Source organism: Eretmochelys imbricata, chromosome 19 (genome assembly GCF_965152235.1).
Source record: "Eretmochelys imbricata isolate rEreImb1 chromosome 19, rEreImb1.hap1, whole genome shotgun sequence".
Classification (NCBI taxonomy): Eukaryota; Metazoa; Chordata; order Testudines; family Cheloniidae; genus Eretmochelys; species Eretmochelys imbricata.
The window spans coordinates 8500701-8524460 of NC_135590.1; the positions used below are offsets into that span (position 1 = coordinate 8500701).

General features: G+C 41.5%; 1 protein-coding gene across 4 annotated transcripts in view; it reads left to right on the forward strand.

The window, feature by feature from the left end:
• The first annotated feature begins 329 nt into the window (after positions 1-329).
• RCAN3 (RCAN family member 3) overlaps positions 330-23760 on the forward strand; it is an 80922-nt gene continuing 57491 nt past the window's right edge. For all 4 annotated transcript variants that reach the window (XR_013348430.1, XM_077838022.1, XM_077838023.1 and 1 more), the window contains exons 1-4: positions 330-528; positions 10687-10931; positions 22055-22228; positions 23167-23338. Coding sequence is in view for 3 of the 4 variants with exons in the window: in XM_077838022.1 (XP_077694148.1) it covers positions 10737-10931; positions 22055-22228; positions 23167-23338 (541 nt within the window). In the remaining variant the exon portion in view is untranslated. The remainder of the gene's footprint in view (positions 529-10686; positions 10932-22054; positions 22229-23166; positions 23339-23760) is intronic.

Below are 23760 nucleotides of genomic sequence, written 5' to 3' on the forward strand. Positions count from 1 at the left end.
CCCCTTTAGCCCAGCCCCTCCCCCACATTACCCCCCAAGGCAATGCCCCCTTTAACCCAACCCCTCCTTCACACTGCCCCCCAAGAGGATACCCCCTGAACCCAGCCCCCCCCACAAGAGGATACCCCGGGGAGGCGGGGCTCCATCTCATCCCACACACCCCTTCCCACGCGAGTGGCTCCCCAAAGTCAGACGAATACCGGGTGACGGCGGGCCGTCAAGAGCCGGCGCATGCGCAGAAATCACCATCAGCCCCCCCCCGCGCGCGCGTGCTCGCTCCCTTCCCATCCGGGTCACACTTCCCTCCCCTCCCCCGCCACCCCTGTGGCGATGTGAGGACGGGAGCGCGCGCGCGCGCGCGTCCCCAGGGAGAACTACAGTGAGCGCGCCCGGACGGGGGGGGGGCCGTTTCCCTCAGCTGCTGCCATCGCTGCCAGCTCCCCCCCAACCGTCTTTCGTCCTGCCCGCCTTCCTCCCAGAGGGCGCCGGGCCCTGCGCGGCGGTCGACGGGAACCCCAGGCGGGGACGGTGAGTCCTCAGAGCGGACACCGAGCTGCCCCCCCATGTTCTCTCTGTGCCGCCGCCCGCCCCGTCCCGCCTCCTTTCCCTCACAACGGCCCGCCGGGGGAGCCGCCTCGAGCCTCTCCGTGGGGCGGGTGGGCGAGCGCGCGCGCGCGGGGGGGATCAACTAGCCAGCCGCCCTGGGGCGGCGGTGGGTTTCGCAGCCGCCCGGTGCTGGTGGTTTGCGGGGGGGAGGGGGCGGCGGCCTCCGCCGCGTCTAAAGGGCGGGGATGGGCGGTTGGCTCGGCCGAGTGTCCGTCGCCCCGACCCGTCCCTCAGGGCTGCGGCGGGCCGCAGGCCCCGGGTGTGAAGGGGGAAGGGCTCGAGGAGCGGGGAGAGGCTCCCCCGCCTGCCTGGCCCCGAGCAGCGCTGGCGCGGTGGGGGTGGGCCAGGGGCCGCGCAGGAGCTGCGAGTCGCCCAAAGTTTGGAGGCCACCCGATGCAGCAGTGGCTGTGTTTTCCCCGGCAACTTCTGAAGCTTGCCGATCTCTTCTGGGGGCGTGTGATGGTGGATTAACCCCCCAAAGCTCCTCTCCTTCATGTGGGAATGGCTTGCCTGTTTGCTGCCTGCCTGCAGGCACTGATTGCTCGGCTGTCTCCGGCGCAAACGGAATCCTAGAGCTCCGCTACTCAGTTGTGCGTGTCGAGAATTTAAAAGAATGATCAAATCACCTCTCATGGTGACAGAACTACAAGAATCGAAGCTGCTTTTGTGTGTAGAAGCTCTTGCTTCGAAGCAATTTCTGCACTTCAGAAGATCCGGAACTTGCTGTTGTTTGCAGCTGTAATCGATGATGTGAGACATAAAAATAGGCATTTCATTTTAAGGTTACATTTATTTATCTCCAGTTCAGTACGCTGTGATAGAACACAACCTATTATCAACAGTCATGGCGTGGTTAGGCATCACGTGTTCAGTATGCTGTTTTCTAAGTGTATTGTTTGGCTTCCTAAAAAGAAAAGGAGGACTTGTGGCACCTTAGAGACTAACCAATTTATTTGAGCATGAGCTTTCGTGAGCTACAGCTCACTTCATCGGCTTCCTGTGTTTGTATGTTTTAAAATGATCTTAAATGCTCTTGTGGTCTGAGAACCAAAGCAACCTACTTAACCATTTAGTTGACTCTTAATGCCTTCATTTCCCCTTGTTTGTTATAACAGAACATGTTATTTCTAAACTTTGGTGCTGATCTTGCAAACACATTGACTTAAATGAGATTACTCAAGTAGGTAAAGTCACACATGTGTTTGTGTTGGCAAGATTGGTCTTAGACTACACACTTTGGGAGCAGATATGTCTGTCTGTAAAGTGCCATCCATGAATGTTTTGACCTTGTCAGCATTAAAGACTTCTGGAAATTTTCTGACCATTGCACTAGTAATGGTAGGAGACAGGAGATGCTAATGTAAATCACCTGCTGCTGGCGTTCTTTCCATTCTGTCTCATCTAACAATGCTCAGAGCAGGTCTAGAAAAAATATTAAAAGCATTGGTGGTACATGGTCACCACCTGTTCTTTCTCTCTATTGCTTGAGCAATAGGGGAGAATTTCCCAAAATCCTCATTGTTGACAAGACTGTATAAAGTTTTTTTTAAAAAAAAAAAACACCTTGTCAGTATTTCTAAAAGTGCATATTATCTCGGTATCTAAGTGTGCCAACCAGATCAGACTACTTCTCATTGGAATACAGGAATTAATAAGGGGTCAAGATCAACTGAGTGGCTAAGGCTCCTGGTTTGGTTCACAGAATTGATGTAGTCCTAGTGTATGAGATCACTTAAGCATCTAAAAACGTGAGAGAGAATTCAAAGAACATACATTAGCTAAAGGAAGATACTGTGTTTGGGATGCCTAACTACACACACACTGCATTGAATACTGATATCTGATTATGCATTTCTATCATTTTCTGGGTTAATATTGAGGGATGGAAGGACAGAAGAAAAAGCAACAACAGAGAAAAATAAAAGTATTTCTGATCCGGCTCCCTGCTCTGGAAAGAAGAGATGGTGGCTCAGTAATCTGAGCCACCATCTTTCCTTCTGGAACAGGGAGCCAGGTCTGGCGAGTTCTAGCTTTTTTTTTTTTTTTTTTTAGGAGTTAAGCATGGACATACACATACATGTGTGTTATCTTCCATTACATTGCCTTACTCAAATATACATTCTTGCATTTACACTTAAACTAATTTATTATTAACATAAATGTATCTACCTAATGTATCTACCTAATGTATAGGATTTTTGTAACATAATCAATATTTTCACATACTTGAGTGGACCAAAATTTGGGTGAAAATGGGTAAAAACCAAATAATAGCTTTTATAAAACAAGAATCTGGTAAAAATCATTAAAAAACCAAAAATGAAGTGTCAAACCCATGAGGTAAGTAAGATTATCCCCTTTTTATAGAAGAGAAACTGAGGCAGAGAGTTTGTGCTTCACAGTGGTGAGCCCATTAAAAATACCTAGATAGAGGTTTCTCTTTGCCCAAGGTCACACAGTGAATGAGGGTCAAAGCCTGTATTAGAGCTTTGGTACCACTCACTCACTACACAGTGCTCCTCTTTCCTGTCTTGACTAGTATCTCAAAAAGATGCTGTAAAATATTTGTATATAGTCTTTTAGAAGGTAGACTTCTCTCTGCACTGCTTGTAATAATAAATTCTTAAATACCATGTGTACATCAATTACTTTATTTGGCTATCCCACTCTAATTTTAGTGGAGCATTGCATGGCTTTGTGATTAGCCCTTCATAGAGTTTAATGGTGGCTGCAATGCCAGCTATGGTGTTCAGGTACTGATATTTCTGGCAAGTCTGCAAAAATAAATATCGTGTAAAAATTAAGAGTTGTAGATTTGTTATTTAATAACTAGAATTAGGGGCTGCGTTCTCTTTTTTTTAAACAAAAATAGTTCAAGCTGTGGATCTAAACTACTTGACAGTTTCCGTTCCAATTATTTTTTTACACTTGCAAGGAAGGTTGTAGTGTAAATAATGCAGAACTGCTGATCTTTGCTGCTAGGAGTTTTCTGCTCATTTCATCTGGCCACAAAGAAAAGATTTGTTAAAACTCAATTTTGGCTAGAATTGGCACTAATGTAGATACTAAACCCTCGTTTACGCAGACCTTGCTTGCAGTAGTTGAAGGGAACAGCTGCAGTCTCTTCTGCTGCTTACAGCTACCCAGGCTTCCTCTTTTATACCCTAACTCAGGTATAAAATTATTTATCTGGTGATTCATTTTTTGTCAGTTTGAGGGAAGTTAGTTATCTGCATCATGACACTAGAATTTGTAAGCTGCTACCATCACCCCAGAATAATTTAGTACTGTGCCAAATTGTCACTTCACAAACCAGAAAATGACGTATAATATTTTTGTTGCTGCAATCAAACTATTCACAACATGTTGAGGTTCATTTATAGCAATGCTGCACTTGAAGTGGAGTTTACACAGTGTGTAAAGTTGAGTGCATGTCTTTACAGGATAAGGGCCTTTTTTGGTACTTTTAATCAAGGATCTTAGAGTACTTTACAACAGTGGGTAAGTGGCAATTTTCTATTTTATAGCTGTGTAACCAGGTAACAGAAGTTGAGTAACAAGGCATCACCTCAATTCAGCAAGAGGCAGAGCTCTACTGGAATCTACCTACTGTGCTTTAGTCGAACAGCTTCCCTTTTCTCCAGTAATAATGTATATATAGCATTAATATATTTAATAACTTCTTAAATTGATGTTCAGCAAAAGTCAGCATTTTCCTCACGTTAAGGGTGTTTATGCCATAAATGGGGTAATGTGATCATTATGTAGTAGGCTGAGCACACATCTACAAACCAGGAACTCCAAGGCTCTAATCTCAGCTCTGATATTGACCTGTGTTGGCCTTGGGCAACTCATTTTAACTTCTGCATGTGTGTGTTTTCTTTTCCATCTGCAAAAGAGGGATGATGATTGTCTGCCTCACCTCAGAGTGAGGATGAACTAGTTCGTGTTTAAGGAGTTCAGTGCTAAATGACCGTGTTTTCACATAACGCTTACAAATGGGTTCTTGTGTCCATGCTAAGATACTTATTATATGATATTGCTAAACTTCACTAGACCAGTTTAGGTACAATGCAAGGTCACTGTGACTTGTAGCCTCTTTCAGCTACTACATTTTACTTCCGTCTGCATCATATTAGCTGAATCACTTCATGCTATACTTCAGCCACTTTACTGTGCGTTATTTTGTACTGTACCCTAAAATTCTATCTGTATTTACATTGTTTTACTTTGTTGCTTTACTGTGTACAAGCATTGTCTACATAGTGTAGATTGTCTTTTAAACAATTTGTTGTGTATCCTAGTTACAGTACACTTTCCCTCATTGTGTGTTAATGTCACAATTGATTATTGCAGCGCCTGATGATGTCAGTGTTGTGAAAGAGTAGACAGTATTTCTGTTATAAAACCCAACCTGTAGGATTTTAAAACTTGTCTGTGTTGGAATTTTGGAATTCAGCCTAATCATGAGTAGATGGTTCTCCCCTCTACTCCCCAATCTGGTTTAAATGTTTCTTTTGGAATGCATGTCCTTCAGCTTCTGTACACTGATTTTTTTTTTTCACTTGACTACTAGGAATGACACATTAATTATTTTATATTCAATTTAAAATGCCTATTATTTACCAGTCATACCAGTTGTTTTTTATTCACTAACTTTGTTAGAGTTGCTTGATTATTAAACTCTGACACCAGCTCCTGACTCTTAAAGTAAAGGCTAAAAAATACAAGGATTGAAAGTGTGTGAGGGTGGTGATTTTGATTCAAGGAGATTTTTCATTCACTTCATCTTCTCTCCAGTTCAGGATTTATGCCTATGAGTCTGAATAACCGCAATTTAACGAGTAAGAGTGAGTTTATCTCAGGAGTGGGATGATGGTGGCTAGTGTTGATCTGTAGCGTACACAATAATATTTTTCAGTGAATAACTTCTAAATATTTGGTATTTGTTTTTAAATTTGTCACTCCTGTTTGTATTTCAGACATAATGAAACTTACCAACATTGATTTTATATGAACAAGTTTGCTGTGATTAGTAAAATAATGCTAAATCACTTCAGATTTAAATGGAATGAAGTAACTTTGATAAGTACAGTTTTGTAATTCGTTTTGTCAGATAGCAAACACTACATTTCACATATATTAGAAACAAAACATGATTTGATTGCTCAAATTTTTATATAATGTATGATATGCAAAAATCTGTTCTCAAGTACTTAACATTTCTCTAGTGCTTTCCACTCAAAGATCTCATAGTAGTTTACAAACATTAATAGATTAGTCTCACAACCCCACTGTGTCATGAGACTAATCTTCACTTACAGCTAGGGAGACTGAAGCACAATTAGTGAAGTGACTTGCCCTAGGTATCCGTACTAATTTGTATTTTAACCATTATTAGCACCTTTTTTCAGAGTAACAGCCGTGTTAGTCTGTATTCTCAAAAAGAAAAGGAGTACTTGTGGCACCTTAGCTCACTGTAGCTCACGAAAGCTTATGCTCAAATAAATTGGTTAGTCTCTAAGGTGCCACAAGTACTCCTTTTCTGTTAGCACATTGCCCTCCTTCTGACTCTCAGTTCTTTTCTTTTAAATCCAGAGTCTCTGCAAGAGAGACAATAGTTATTTTTAAACCTGTTACTCCTAAAATGCATTGTGCGTGTGGAAGCTTTGTGTGTTAAAGATATTTCAGTAGTTGTTGGTCAGTTGACCTACAAATATTCAACCAGTCAAATATCAACTTTGCTTACCTCTGTGGAGGAAACAAATCCACCAGAGAGCAGAACGAATTTCCGCTTGCTTGAATTACCCTTGTGGAATATTTTAACAAACTCAATTTATCCTACTGATGTAATCAAACAAACATGTAGGCTTCTTTTTTGTTTTTCTTCTTGGACTCTTGAGGACACACAGATCTGGTCGCTTTTCTTTCGACCATTGTGTGTTGACAGTTTTAGCGCACAGAGTGCTGTACTGCACAAGCCCAGCATATGCATCAAATTGTAAATGTAACATGCTATCTTAATGTGATCAGCTACTTTTTGGATAGCTGTGTGTGCATGTGTGTAATAAGATCCAGGAATCAATACTCTTACTTTTCTCCAAAATCTTTCATTTTGCAGTATATGGTGATGTCTTCTCAGGTTTCAGTGTGAATGCCCCCAGAGCAATACTCCTTTTAAACTCTCAGCCTGGCCAGAAAGAGAAGTTGTATACTTTCAGATGCGAGCCTGTAATTTAAAATTGAAAACAAAAAACGAGGATTTGGTTTAAAAAGATATTTACTTTTGTTTTTAAATTTAAAACAACTATAGTTATTTTTTAAATCACTTGTATATGTTCCATGACTACTTTTGTATAAAATCTTTTACATATGCTCTTTTATTGCACTTTTCATGCGTGATCTCAAAGCTACTTCCCTACAAAGCCACATTTTACAGAATGGGAACCTGAAGTACAGAGTTCTGGGACCCTCACACCCTGCAGGGTTCTAGAGCCGGGGCTCCAGCCTGAGCCTGGAAGTCTACACAGCAATGAAACACCCCCGTGAGCCCGAGTCGGCTGGCACAGGCCAGTGGCTGGTGTTCCTTTGCTGTGTAGACACACCCTTAAGGTCACACAGTGAGCGTTAGCATATATAGGAGTAGAACCTAGGTCTTCTGTTCCTCAGTCCCATGCCTTTTGCATGTGTTTCCTTCCAGTTTAGTATGTCCATATGCTGAGCATACACAAATACATGCTCACTATGTCTTAGTTACATGAGAAAAAATGTAAATATTCCATCTGCTTTTCAGTCATTGTATTGTTTAGTGTCAGTAATCTGCAGATTAGAGCTCCTTAAATGACATAGTAGAATGTAACCATTTTGAAGGAGCTGTAATGGACTCTGATGTTGATAATCCATGGAGTAAAAAAGCCTTTCTCACTTGGAGTAAAGAAGTCTTTCTTTTCACTGTGGTTAGGGTTGCCAACTTTCCAAATGCAGAAAACAGAACAACCTTACCCAGCCCCCTGCCCTGCCCCTTCCTGAAGCCCTGCCCCTACCACACCCCGTTCTCCGAGGCCCCGCCTGGACTCACTCCATTCCCCCCCTTCTGTCGCTCACTCTCCCCCACCCTTGCTCACTTGCTCATTTTCACCTGGCTGAGCAAAGGGTTGGGGTGTGGGAGGGGATGAGGGCTCTGGCTGGGGGTGTGAGGGCTCTAGCCTGGGGCTATAAATGTGGGGATCAGGGTGTGTGGGGGGGCTCTGGGCTGGGGTGGGGGGCTGGGGTACAGGGAGGATGAGGGCTCTGGCTGGGGGTGGGGCTGTGGGTGTGGGGTGCTGGAGGAAGTTCGGGGTGCAGGCTCTGGGCTGCGCTTACCTCAGGTGGTTTCTGGAAGTGGCCGGCATTTCCCTCCAGCTCCTTCGCGGAGGCGCGTCCAGGCAGCTCTGTGTGCCTCCCCAGCCTGCAGAAGTTGCCTGCGGTTCTTAGCCAATGGGAGGTGTGGAACCGGCACTTGGGGGGGGGGGGAGGCAGATAGCTCAGTGGTTTGAGCATTGGCCTGCTAAACCCAGGGTTGTGAGTTCAATCCTTGAGGGGGTCATTTAGGGATCTGGGGCAAAAATTGGAGATTGGTCCTGCTTTGAGCAGGGGGTTGGACTAGATGACCTCCTGAGGTCCCTTCCAACCCTGATACTCTATGATTCATGTAGGAGCCCACATGGCTGCACCTCTGTCTAGGAACCAGAGGGAAGTGCCAGCCACTTCCAGGAACCACGCGGAGCCAGAGCAGGCAGGGGAGCCTGCCTTAGCCCTGCTGCACCACTGTCCGAACTTGTAACAACCCCGTCATGCTGACCGGAGCTGCCAAGACACCTGTCAACCCTAACTGGTGATGGTTTTTACTGTTTAAAGATATGCGGGGGAGGGGTTTTGAGAGAGAAAATGAAGGCATTCTCTGTTACAGTAATTAGTTAATTTTCCTTTATCACCCTCTTTGCCTTCCCTCAAACTTCACTGGCTTGATTGGTTCTTCTGTGTCAAGTTCAAGTTACTTGACCTTTTTCAAGGCTCTCAGTAACTCAGCCATATTTAGTGTGTCTGTCCATATGTCACCCTATCTCCCCTCTTCCTCATTATTCATTTAAATCTTCTGTTGTCATGCCTTCTTTTATGCCATCCCTTACAAAGTCCCATTTCTCTGTGCCAAATACCCTTTCTTTCCTCCTTTGCACATCTAAAGTACTTTTCAGATAGATTGTTAACTTTGAGGGGCAGAGTCCCTGTGGTTTAAGCCTTTTGTAAAAGGGGTGAGTCCCCTTGTCATTCTATGAATAATGCAGCTAGTATTTTCAGTGCGATTTGCTCATGGCTCAGTTTGACTTTGTGTACCCTCGCCCTCTTAATGCCCTTGACTGACTGGCCTGGAAGTATCTCTTAAAATTCAGAGCTTCCAAATCACTCAGTATTTTTTTTTTAGTCTATATTTATGCTTTTTTTTTTCTTCACTTTTAGATGAGTTAGCCCTCAGAAAATAGTGAATTCTTTACCAGTTACACAAGCACATTCTGGCATGACATCTCTTTCCCCTGGTGTTGTATAATCAATGCGTTTGAAATAGTCTGTTCAAAAAATGTGTAAAACTCACTTTTGCTGGTCAAGTTAGGTCAGATCTACACACAAAATTGCACTGATTTACTGAATGTCTTGATGTTGAGCTGATGCAACTTTGTGCATGAGTGTTCTTAAGTAGGTTGTAAATGTATCCACATGCAGTTTCACTGGCTTACCTAAATAAGTTAACATCACATGTTTGTTTAAACCTTTGTAATTTCTGTGTGTGAACAGGCTTGTTTACATCAGGTCATGGGATGTAAGCTGAAATGCCAACTTCCACATATGTTTCAAAAATGTCCTCGTGTATTTACAAGTGTGGTGATCACATGAATATGGAGCCTCAGCACTACAGTGCAGAAGCACTTTATAAATACTTAGATCAGTAACTGGGGATATCAAATAATTTTTTTCCTCATTTCCACAAATTTTGTCCTAAGGGCTTGCTTTAAACAAACACGAGTTAGCATGGATTGATTTATTTTATTTTTTTCTCATACACCTATACTGGTTAAAGGTAATGGCATTTTTAGCTGACTGCTTCAAAGGAATAAGCTAGTTAAGCAAATAAAATATTCAAAACAAACAACTGCAGATAGTAAACAAATACATTGGGTGCCAGTTTTTCCAGTGTTCTGCGCAACTTACTCCCCACCCTTCTTCCAGAGATTACACATTAAAATATAGTAATGTGATAATTACTTTTTTCTCACCACAAAAATGCTCCTGTGTTTTACCAAGAGTTGACAACATGTGTTCTATAAAGTGTAGTTGCTTATGCAGAAATAGTTCATATTCTAAGGTCTAAGGTTTAGTATCCTATATGATATCTTGTTTGCATTGCATTTTGTTTCCATCTCACATTTATTGAGGATTGCATGTATAGCACTGTGCAGACTACCCATACAGCTTAGAATATTTTTTTTTCTATTCATACAGTGTCTGTTGTGGAAGACACTGTTGATCTAGCGGTTAGAAAAAGGGGCTTGGAGTCAGGAATATTGGGTTTTGTTCCTGGCTGTGCTGCTGAGTTGCAGGGAGCTTGTGCAAGACACTTAACTTTACAGTGTGCATGTTTTTTCCATCTGTAAAATCCGAAGACTGCACATTAGCTGGGTGAAGCTTGTTTATAAAATACTTAGCATTTTTTTTCTATGAGTATGTCAATCTAAATGCAAAGTATTATGGCATCGAGGAAAGCTTGTAGAACAGTTTCCTAATACTTTAATGTTCTATTACGCTGACAAAAATTGTTTACATTTATTAGAATGGATGGTTTCTTACATTCCTTTTCACAGCTCAAACAGGTGAGTCTCAGGTTTTATAGGAATGAGATAAAGTGGTTCTGTACTGTAGGCTATAGGCAGCCTTCACACTGATTTCTCTTTTCTGCATAAAATGATTCATCTCAAAGAATAACTATAGCAGGAAAATGTGATTTATTGGTAAATTCAGTACTTGTAATCCTCCATTTTCTCTCAACAGATTCCTGCTAGAAGTCCTGGCACATAAAGAAGAGTTGTGTTCAGTGGACAATGCTCAGAGACGCTATGAAGTCCTGGAGTGACAGCCAGACAGACATTTACAGCAGTGACCAAGAAGAGGAAGAAGAAATGATCTTTGGAGAAAATGAAGATGATTTGGAAGAGATGATGGATTTAAGTGACTTGCCTACCTCACTCTTTGCTTGCAGTGTGCCAGAAGCTGTGTTTGAGGTACAAGAAGAAAAGGTAAGAGTACATAGGGTATAGTGATGTAAATTGGTGCAATTGTAGTTAGAACATATTTTATCTAAATTTTCAGTATTATTACTTATTCTAGCGGGTGAAAAATAACTAGATTTGCTAACGAGTTCAAATTGTCTTTCAGTGCTGCTTGCCAATGAATTCAAATAGCCCGTCTGCATGCTGATCTCCTGCCTTACATTTTATGGTCCAGGGAGAACTCAAATATTTGATTCCAGGACAAGGATCACTGTTAAAAGAATTGTATTTGTTCACAGTATACTTTGTCAGACCCAATGAATAAGAAATAACAATTTGAAAGTGATTTAAAATTTCTAGTCCAAACAAGGCTTCTTTGGACCATTATCTTATTTTTTTTATTCAGTCAGACATGAGGTTATCCTTTGCTTCTAATGGCAATCAGGAAGAATCTTCTATAGCACATGAGTTCTGTAGACTAACAAAACAAACTATGGCTGAAATGTGAGCGGTTTATGTAATGGAGGAGAGCTTGATCTGTAACTTCCTTCCAGTTTTCATTCACAAAACTATGAATCCTACTACAGTTCTGTCTAAAATTTTGCATGCTGCCTGGGGGAAGGTGTGGTATCAGCTAGGAAACATTGGTCTGCAAATCAGGGATGCTAGATGGTGTCCTTCCATTTAAATCAGCCTCTTAAAGGCAGTGGCAGCGAACTGCACTCCTAAACTATTAATCGCAACAAACAAAGCTATTGAAACTCTACCAAAGATATTTATAGACTGCTAATTGCAATAGATGCAAAACACAATTATAAAGATCATCAAATTGGATTCCACTCTTACCATCCTACGGTTTCACTTAAACTTGACCATCCTTTCTTCCCTTCTTCCTCCTTTTTTCTTCCCCTTCCTTTATCCTCCCTTCCGTCAATTATTACAAGGAAACTTCTGCCAAAATGCAGGTTTTGCACTGGACTCTGAAGCTGGGCAGACTAAGACTCATTCTCATCCAGCAGGTGTTTTACAATCTAGGACCCCAGCACTGAGAATGCCTTACTGACAGCTCACCCTAGAGATCCTTGTAGTTTCCATTTCCTGAGGCGAGGGATTTCTGGAGCAACGGCTTGAAATATATGATCTGACTGCAGACAGTAAATGCTGATACTGCAGTCCTTATTCTGTAAGGGAAAGAATGTCAGGCCTATGATTTATAATGCCACTTAAGTATCAATATATTTGATTAGGGCAGCCTTACAAAATTCTGCTCACCTGCTTCCCCATGATAAGTAGGTTTGGATTTTTTTTGTTTTTTTGCAGAAAAGTAAAATATCATTATTTTTTCTTTTATCGTGACAAACAGCAGGCAAGTGTATTTTTTGGGACAGTTTTGTGCGAGGCTGGATTAGATATCTTCAAATTCTGATTTAGTAACGCATGTTAAAATTGCTGCCAAAACATACATGTTTATGTCAAACACTCTGTGAAGCACTGGCTTGATAAGTTTGATTGGGGGGAGGGATAGCTCAGTGGTTTGAGCATTGGCCTGCTAAACCCAGGGTTGTGAGTTCAGTCCTTGAGGGGGCCATTTAGGGATCTAGGGCAAGAATTGGGGATTGGTCCTGCTTCAAGCAGGGGGTTGGACTAGATGACCTCCTGAGGTCCCTTCCAACCCTAACCTTCTATGATTCCAAGTTCTGTGGGTTGAAGATCAATTTTACCTGCGTTTATTCTGAAAGAAATATTAGAAGAAAGTAAATAATTTCTTTAAACAACCTGTTTCATCGACAATATTTTTTTAAATCTAACACCTCCCTTCCCCGCACCCTCCCACACACATTATTTACCAGTTTAAGTGTTAGTTTCCCTTTACCGTCTTTCCCTTGGAGAGGAGCAATCCTGTAGTTGTATCCCAAATCAGAAATTCATATAGAAACCAATTTGACTTGTCCAATACACTCATTATCCAAAAATGTCAGTGCCCCGAGATATGTGGATAATTGAGTTTTACATCTAATACTTTATATATCACTTCATATTTCCAAAACACCAGACAAATATCATAATGCCTCTGAGATATAGGTATATGTAATTATCCCCATTTTTAGAAAGGGAAACTGAGTTACAGAGGGTGAGAGTAGCTCAAAACCACACAGCAGGCCAGTCTTAGAGCAGGATTAGAATGTAGATAGATGTTCCTGGATCCCATGACTGGGTGGAACAAGACTATTACTTTTCTCGCTGATACAGTTTGGTGCTGTAACTAATTATTCAAGGCACAATGAAGGGCTCTAGCCTTGTGGTAATAATGTATCTTTGTTAGAGCTAATCACACAAAGAATTTTTTTGTGAAAAAAGCCAACTTTTCAGCAAAAAATTGAAAACTGAATAATTTGGCCAAAACCCAAAGTAGTTTGATTTGGAAATACAGCAGAACTCCATTTATCCAATCTAATTGGGAGTGGGGCCAGATTGGATCATCAAAAATTTGGGTAATCTGGAGAATGGCTGCAGCACCATCTAGCTGCCACAGGAGAGATCATCTGCTTCTGGACCTGTGTGCACTTGTTGTTCGGTTAATAAGGAAAGCCAGATAATGGAGGGTCAGATAAAGGGGCTTCTACTATACTGGTGTGGTGTTTCATGGGGATTGTAGTTCATGTGCCTTACACTGCCGTTCTCCTCTATCAGCCAGGCTCTCTGGTCAGATTACATCTTCCATGATGCTTCATACTGTCCTCTCTGTGAGGGGAGCCAGTGCATCATCGGCTTTGGTCTAGTGACCATGGTGCATCATGGGAGATTGTCTGGCTGGGAAGACTGGTCCACATAGGAGAATGGAAACATGAGGCAACCAGAATAAAATGCCTGTGAGATAGCATGGCATCCTGTCCCAACTGAGATATTTTGGTATTCAGCTAAAATATTTTTCATTTTTGGTCCAAAATTGAAATCTTTTTGTTTTTTACACTTTCTTTTGTTGAAAAATCAAAATTTTCTACAGCAAGAAGACAATTTTAATGAAAAATGTTGTTTAATTGAAAACCCAGTTTGGCATCGAAAAACAATTTTTGTGGACAAAACTTAATCTGCCTTAATCAGCCTTAATCTGTATATATAGTTTTGTTCATTCCAAAGCACTTCATAAACATACATGCAGCACCACAGAAATGCTGCCATCTCTGGGATGAAGGGTAACAGCCAGGCAGTGTACATGGCATTGCATAACAGTGGGAGAAGGGAAAACAAGGGGCAAGTTCCTGATCTTATTAAGTGTCTTGGGATTTCTTGTGTCCTCATAGAGCAGACAAGGCCTCTGATGAAAAGACCTACACACAGCGAACAGCACAGAGCTCAATTTATCTGCCCCATAAAGGTAAAGAGCTCATCCATCCCTTCCTAAATCGGAAACTGTTTCCAGGGAATCTCGATATTTCAGCATCTTGCTGTAGGACAACTTAAATAACAAACTTGTGCTGCATATTAGACTCTGGAGTTGGGATTCAGCCTCCTACTCCCAGAAATGGAGGTGGACAGCAGGAGGTCAGTGCAGAGTGCGTGTGTACGGACTCTCTCTGCATGTTCATGACCTCTAGATAGAAACAAGGCTGGTAATCTAGATCTAATTTTAGGCCTACCTGCCTAGAGTGCCCATTTAATAGGTAACCTACAATTCAGTAAGGATGCTCTTGTCAAAGATGCTTCACTAGTGGTTTTGACAGCTCTTTATATATCTAGTAGTAAACTATATTGGCCCATGGGATAAGAGTGCATTTTTTTTAGGCTTTGCAAATCCAAAAGAAAAGCCTCAAGGAATGAGGACTCTTATGCAAAGGTTTACTGGTTACAGTACTCTAGAAATATCAAATCTTAATCATCCCTCTTCTTTTACTGCAGTTCAGATAAAACCGCAGATGGCCTGTGTTTAAGAGTCTTTGAAAGGGAAAGGGTATTCTAATCTTCTGACCTATGTCCTGAATACAAATGATACTAAATATAAAAGTGAAATATTGCTAATATGGCTTTGTGACTTTCAGGCTTTTTCCCTTGTTAACATCTGTCCATAATTTCATAACTGCCCCCCAAATAACTTACTGGTAGCTATCTATCAGTTTTATATGTCTTTCCTGCTTGTTAACAGATCACAGGAAGGCCCTGCCCATGCTGAAAACCATGTCTAAATACAGTTGTTGCTAACAGAATTCTACCATGGCTTCCCTAACCCCAGAGTAGAAATACATTTTTTTTTTTTTAAAAAGAACCACACTAGCCAAGCCATGCTATAGAGCCACTAGCCTCCATAGCCCAGAATGTAGTTTTATAATACAGTTCTAACACAGTTTTCAGATTGAAAAAAATCCCTGCCTAAACTGGTAATGGAAACAGTGCTAGAATTCTGTTGGCAATAAGTGTTTAAATACATTTCAGATCCTACGGTCTTGGAGGTCTTTTTTCTTCATTACCCTTGATCACAGAGGCCTATATCAGAGTCTTCACTGCATTTTTTCCGGTGTTAGGAAAATGTCTTTCAAAAGCAGGTTTCAGAGTAGCAGCCGTGTTAGTTTGTATTCACAAAAAGAAAAGGAGTACTTGTGGCACCTTAGAGACTAACAAATTTATTTGAGCATAAGCTTTCGTGAGCTAGAGCTCATTTTTAAAAACTTTCTTGAAACATTATTGTACCCGATGATTGGGATAAGACTTGGCTTACGGAGACCAATCCATTTCAAATCACGGAGAGTGAACTTAAAGAATTACAAAAGGAGAAGTTATGCTCAAGGTGGGCTGCTCAGAATATATCAGCAAGATATAAACCCGATTAAACAATTCACAGAACAGAGTGTGTATATCCCTGCAAAATATACAGGTCTGCCAATTTCCCTTCTCCCAAATAGGAATCTGTAAGATAGCATCAGCAATTTCAGGGAGTAGGGATTTCACTCCCTGGCTCCCCAACATCGCTTCCAGTGGGGAGGGGTAGAGGCAAAAGAGCCCAGCATCCTATAGAACAAATTTGAAACGGTGCCCTGTCAGCGATGGCCAGCATACCATGTTTTTAGAAAATCTAGACATTTTGGCTGCTGACTGCTGCCCTTTTCTCGTTTTGCATTATCCTTTAGATACTGTGGTCGTCCAGGATTTGGTCTTTTCTTTGTGTTGTAGGTGTGTTCTTTGTCCCTTGTTGACAGAACATATTTGTCTTTTAACCATTGCCTCGTGCAGATGCAGTTAGTGTGTTAACTAGCGTACACTGGTTTATGTTCTGTGTGGAACTCATTTTGTATTCTAGTGAAGTCATTTGCAGTTATTCCTCCTGATGCAGTGTACTTTGTTCCCTGCAGATATTGCAGTAGCTACAAGGACCTGTCCAGTGGCTTTCATTGTAGAATACCTACAATCTGATGATTTTTTGTTCACTATAATCCTCATTATCTTATCTCCAGTAGCTGCATGAACCTTTATCCTATGAGTCTGATCAATTCATCTAATTCCAGATTTATTTGCTTTATTCCATAGCATTTTCTGCCTCTGCATGTTAATTTAACACCATCTGAAAATGTAATAACTCATGAAATTGTGCCATTTTCAAAGCCATTTAAATATAAGGTCAACCAGAGTGAGCATGATAGTGAACTAGTTTGTCTCTCTCCATGCTTTACATTTTTGTTTTACCAATGGCCTCTGCTTCTTATCTTTAAGCCACTTTGCAGTCCAATTTTAATTGCTCTTTTCCAAGTACAATATATCACAGCTATCGACCTTGGAGATCCTTGATGCTAATGCCAGGAGCTCTAGAGCTAAAGGCTCAAAGGGGGGTTAACAAAGAAAATATGTTTCTATTTTTGGCAATGGGTAGCCTCAGGCATCCACACACTAGTACTTCTGTGCCTCACTGACCCTAACAAGGGCGTGTGTAATGGGAGGGTTGTTAGCACCCTGGCACAGAGGCTAACCAAGGAGGTAGCCAATCTGAGAGGCAATCAGAGCCCCTTTTATCCTTTTCTGCTTTAATTTAAAAAAAGAAAAGGAGCTGTAGCTCATGAAAGCTTATGCTCAAATAAATTTGTTAGTCTCTAAGGTGCCACAAGTACTCCTTTTCTTTTTGCAAATACAGACTAACATGGCTGCTACTCTGAAACCTGTTTTAATTTAATTTACCCTTACCATGGTTTAACTCTTTTGGGGGTCTGTTTTAATATTAGTTTTAAACAATTAACTGTTAAAAAAAAAATCTGTACTATAGAAGCTACTGGAAATGGATAGTGCAGATAGACAGGAGATGAAGCATAAATCAGATATGCAAATAACTTTTAAAGCAGCTTACAGATCTGCACTCGAATAGGGGAGAGGACGTTATATAATAAGAGCTGTTGCTCTGTCAGCCTGCTATAATTGTATTCCTGTGGTGCAGGAGAAAGGTGCCAGCTGTTGAGTTTTTCAAATGGCTTATTTTCAGTTGCAGAGCTTTCATTTTTTCTTCTTTTTCCCTGCAGAAAATACCTGGTTCATCAGCCATCAATGTTATATGTAGTATTACCCACACCTTTTCAGTTTAGTGTGAGCATGGGGCTTTTCTTTTAGTGTGAGCTAGCTTTTCTGGGGACCTACACAGACCTAACTTCCAGCCCTATATGTTGGCAATAAACTTCTACTAAAGATGACTCAAGTGTGGCCCAAATATATTTATATGAGTCATCAGTGAGCAGAAATACTTTGGACTACAGGCTGTCAGGAACAGTATCCCCGATAATGTCATGGCAAACCTGATGACTGAACTTTGTGACTTTGTCCTCACCCATAACTATTTCACACTTGGGGACAATGTATACCGTCAAGTCAGCGGCACTGCTATGGGTACCTGCGTGGCCCCACGGTATGCCAACATTTTTATGGGTGACTTAGAACAACGCTTCCTTAGCTCTCGTCCTCTAATGCCCCTACTCTACTTGCGCTACATTGATGACATCTTCATCATCTGGACCCCTGGAAAAGAAGGCCTTGAGGAATTCCACCATGATTTCAACAATTTCCATCCCACCATCAACCTCAGCCTGGACCAGTCCACACAAGAGATCCACTTCCTGAACACTATGGTGCTAATAAGCGATGGTCACATAAACACCACCCTATACAGGAAACCTACTGACAGCTATTCCTACCTACATGCCTCCAGCTTTCATCCAGACCACACCACACGATCCATTGTCTACAGCCAAGCTCTACGATACAACCACATTTGCTCCAACCCCTCAGACAGAGACAAACACCTACAAGATCTCTATCAAGCAATCTTACAACTACAATACCCACCTGGTGAAGTGAAGAAACAGATTGACAGAGCCAGAAGAGTACCCAGAAGTCACCTACTACGGGACAGGCCCAACAAAGAAAATAACGCCACTAGCCGTCACCTTCAGCCTCCAACAAAAACCTCTCCAACGCATCATCAAGGATCTACAACCTATCCTGAAGGACGACCCATCACTCTCACAAATCTTGGGAGACAGGCCAGTCCTTGCTTACAGACAGCCCCCCAACCAGAAGCAAATACTCACCAGCAACCACACACCACACAACAGAACCATTAACCCAGGAACCTATCCTTGCAACAAAGCCCGTTGCCAACTGTGTCCACATATCTATTCAGGGGACACCATCACAGGGCCTAATCACATCAGCCACACTATTAGAGGCACGTTCACCTGCACATCTACCAATGTGATATATGCCATCATGTGCCAGCAATGCCCCTTGCCATGTCCATTGGTCAGACTGGACAGTCTCTACGTAAAAGAATAAATGGACACAAATCAGACGTCAAGAATTATAACATTCAAAATCCAGTTGGAGAACACTTCAGTCTCTCTGGTCAATCGATTACAGGCCTAAAAGTTGCAATTCTTCAACAAAAAAAATTCAAAAACAGACTCCAAGGAGAGACTGCTGAATTGGAATTAATTTGCAAACTGGATACAATTAATTTAGGCTTGGATAGAGACTGGGAGTGGATGGGTCATTACACAAAGTAAAACTATTTCCCCATGTTTATTCCCCTCCCCCCCCTTCCTCAGGCATTCTTGTCAACTGCTGGAAATGGCCCACCTTGATTATCACTACAAAAGGTTCTCTCCCCCCCCCCCTTCTCCTGCTGTAATAGCTCACCTTAAGTGATCACTCTGGTTACAGTGTGTATGGTAACACCCATTGTTTCATGTTCCCTATGTATATAAATCTCCCCACTGTATTTTCCACTGAATGCATCCGATGAAGTGAGCTGTAGCTCAGGAAAGCCTATGCTCAAATAAATTTGTTAGTCTCTAAGGTGCCACAAGTCCTCCTTTTCTTTTTGAAAATCCATCTCTGTTTGTAAGGACTTCAGTGCCTTCAGTATCGGCTACCTTTCAGAAAGTTAGTAAAACTGTAACATCAGTTAAAAACAAAACTGAAGAGGAAATACTTTCTTAAACAAGCTACCCAAACTGCTACAGTTCTTCCTCCATAGAGCTGACACTATCCCATCATTCCTTCTTTGTGTGGAAAGTATTGAAGACATGCACCACAAGATACTGGCTTTATAATTTGTTTCATACATGTCTCTGATAAGTGTCACTTGTCACCACACTTCTGCTCCAAAAGCATTACCTGGGCACATGAGGTTAATGTATGGAGACATGCTAGCTCTCTGTCTAATGACACTTGGATAATTGGCTGCCACATGAAATCATTCTGTAAGGTGTTTGTCACGTGGGCTTTCAGAATGCAACCTTCATTGGCATGTAAATTCACATGGAGCCTTCTTTTGAACTGATATGTTTTAGGATTTGGTTAAATTTTCTCTAAATGTAGTTTGTGAGCAGTACTGATTGACCTGTTAGCAAGCTCATCTGAGTTGACTGATTTTAGCAGATAAGGCATTATTTTAGAACAGGCCAGGATTGTGTGTTAGGTCTATAAATGGAAAACTTATTATGCAGGCTTATTCCTAATGCTTGCAAGAACAGAGCTGCTTTGATATATTATTTGGCTTTTATCTGTTTTATGAAACTCTGCTTTGTCAGCCTCTGGACATAGATTTCAGTAGCTTGATTTAGTTCTCCCTGTATCTTCTTTTAAGGGGTGAATGCACAGCAGACACACTTACTGAATCACATGGAAAATGTGCTCTGTGTGCACATACTGAAAGTGCATCCAAAAATCAGCTCTTTTGGGGGGGCTTGCGGGGTTATCCTATCCATTCATTTTATTCTTCTAACTTTTCTAGTGAATTTGGTGCTTGCAAAAGGTGCTGGACTGACAGATCTGGAGTCTGATTTCACTCTCTAGCTTCATAATCAGAACAGCATGGACCTGTTTCTCCTATGCCGCCCTCCACACCCAACTTGCCCTCCTGTAGTTCAAGGAAACTTCAAGCTCCATTGGCAAAACTAGTGGAGTTTTCAAGCTGTGCAAGCAGAATATATCTGGACCAAAACATAATCTTCCCTCTTCCCCCATTCAAGCCCCACTTTGCAATAGTTAAACCTGTAAATAGTGTATATGTATTACACAAATATTTTTCACATATCACTTTTCGTCTGTAGCTCTCAGAGCTCTTTACATTGGTGGGTAATGATCAGTATTCCCATGTAACTGATGGGGTGGGCACTGAAGCTAAAAGAGATGCCGTGAATGTGAAATATAGATATTTAACTTCTATTTTTTTGAAGTATTTTCAGGTACCAGGCCTGCCTCCTAGTCATCTTACAATTTTTGTGATGATAATGATATTTTGCTATGTCTTTTTTTTTTTCCACTGATGCTTTGGTGAAGGCTCGCCCAAACAAAAGGTGAAACTTACTGACTGCAGTGTATGTATAATCAGCTAGGCAGTGAACTATTTTATTTCAGCTTTTAAAAGGCAAATACATGAAACATACACTTACAGAAAGGGTTGTCAAATGCAGAAGTTAACAAAATCCTTTTCAGGGTTTTTTTTTTCTCTGCTGTAAGTGGAAGAAATTAATCATTGGAGTTGCATTTAATAATAGAAGGCAGAAGAATTCAGACAGAACTGACTTATGTAGTGTCATAAGAACATATGAATGGCTATACTGGGTCAGATCATTGGTTCATCTAGCCCAGTATCCTGTCTTCCGACAGTGGCCAAAGCCAGGTGCTTCAGAGAGAATGAACAGAACAGGCAATCATTGAGTGATCCATTCCCTGTCATCCACTCCCAGCTTCTGGCAGTCAAGAGGCTAGGGACACCCAGAACATTGGGTTGCCTCCCTGACCATGAACTTACCTAATTCTTTTTCGAACCCTGTTGTAGTTGTGGCCTTCGCAACATCCCTTGGCAATGAGTTCCACAGGTTGACTGTGCTTTCTTTACATGAAGCTGTGATAAACTTGCTACCTATTAATTTCATTGGGTGACTCCTGATTCATGGGTTATATGAAGAAGTAAATAACACTTGCTAATTCACTTTCTCCACACCGTTTGTGACTTTATAGGCTTCTATCATATCTCCCCCTTAGTCGTTTCTTTTCCAATCTGAAAAGTCCCAGTCTTTTTAATCTCTCCTTATATAAAATTAATTCCATACCCTTGCTCATTTTTATTGCTCTTCTATGTATCTTTTCCGATTCTAATGTATCTTTTTGAGAGAGGATGACCAGAACTGCACACAATATTCAAGGTGTGGGTGTACCAAGGATTTATATAGTGGCATTATGATATTTTCTGTCAATCTACCCTCATGGTGTTTTCGAGTGCCGTAGGTGAAAGACCCACAAAAGTGGAAATATCTTTATGTTGAGCTGTCACTAGATGGCACCATATGAATTAAGATCTATAGGCCTTTGTTTACATGAGTCCAAATTACTATGAAAATGGAGATGGAATTGACAATAAAACAAGGCTTAGAGTTTCAGGTTGGTTAATTTCTCTTACAAGCTTCTAATAGAAGAGATGTCCAATACATTTGCTGGGCAAGTCTGTTCTAAACTTTTAAAATCAAGGAGGTGAGTGAACTAGAGAATCTTCAGGTTCTAAGGGAGTAATTTAGTTGAAGAAACTTAACTGGAGGGAAAAAGTCAAAGGAAAATGTATTTTCACTGAATGAAAATCTTCATTTTGTGTCTGAAGAATCTTTTTATTTCACCTTTAGGAAAGATTCGAAGCACTTTTCACAATCTATGATAATCAAGTGACATTCCAGTTGTTTAAAAGCTTTAGAAGAGTAAGGATAAATTTCAGCACCCCAGAGGCAGCAGCGAGAGCACGGATAGAATTGCATGAGACAGACATCAGTGGGAAAAAGCTGAAGCTGTATTTTGCACAGGTACGATGCAATGTGTAGATGCTCTAAATGCACCCTTATTTCCTCTCCATTCTGTACTTGCTGATGGGTTCTCATTCCTGACAGCATTCTGAAGTTCCCTCTAACCACACACACATGTATCCTTTCTCCAATTCAGCGTGAATCTACACATTAGGGACTCTTTTTCCACCTGCAGATGATACAGCTCCGCAATTGGCTGGAAGGTTCACTCTTGAGTGACAAAGCTCTCCCCTCCTCCACAAGCTGAATGCACTCCTTTTCTTAAAGTGCAGTCCTGCATCTCCTCTCCACAGACACTGGGTCCATGTACAAATTGTGTTGGATTAGTGGCTCAGCATGTGTTCTATACAATGCCAAGTTCATTGTCAGCATTCAGCAAAGTAACTAGAAACAGTCGGAGGAAATTGAGAGGAAAAAGTAGACTTAGGCTATGTCTACACTACGCACCTGTTAGCGACACAGCTGTGCCGCTACAGCCGTGCCACTAAAAGGCGAGCAATGTAGCCACGGTTTGTCAGCAGCAGAGAGCTCTCCCGCCAACAAAAACTTCCACCCCCAACAAGCGGTAGTAGCTTTGTCTGCTGACAAAGCGCTGTTCACACCGGCGCTTTTCGTCGGCAAACTTTTGTCATTCGGGGGGGGGGGGTTCCACACCTCTGACTGACAAAAGTTGAGTTGTTCAGGTTCCAGTGTAGACAAAGCCTTAGTATTACGAAAAACTTTGTGACCATGAGAGAAATCTCCCCGTGGAATAGTCTCCCAAGGAAGTGGTGTAAATTCTGTTGCTTGCAACTTTTAAAGCTAGACTGGATAAAACACTAGAAAGGTGTTATGAAGAACAGTCCTACATTGCAAGAAAACAATATCTTTTCTTTCTCTGTTAGATCCTCTAGTCTAACTTCTGTGATTCTGTTATCATGGTGGCATTGTTTCTTCAGGTCCAGGTGTCCAGTGAAGTAGGAGACAAGTCCTACCTCCTTCCCCCAGAACCTGTCAAACAGTTCCTGATATCGCCTCCTGCATCTCCACCAGTTGGGTGGAAGCAGAGTGAAGATGCAACTCCTGGAATAAACTATGACTTACTCTGTGCTGTTTCCAAACTGGGTCCAGGTAAGAATGTCTTCCTGCTTTTGTTGCTGTTCTGCTTCAGAAATGTCTGTTCAGTAGCTTTCTTCACCTCTCTAGGAGAAGGAATGGAGTATAGACACAGATCTCCTGTTTGTCCCTACATGGTTGCTTGTGGGGACAAAATGGTTCTATGCCTTTTCTGCCAATTTCTTAATCGATTGGCGAGAGCTTCAAAGTTTAGCACTCTGCTGGATTGGATGCTCTTGAGCGAGAGCCACATATTTACTTAATTTTGCCAGTGAAATCTCAGTGCATATTCAATTGAATGAGAAACACATGGAAAGGTTCAGTTAGTTGGAGTGATCTATCTTAGCTATTTTCTAGAGTGCCAATCACTGCCATATTTAGATTTGGTCACCATGTAATTTAACTGTCAAACCTTTTAATTGACCTTTTCTGGGGAC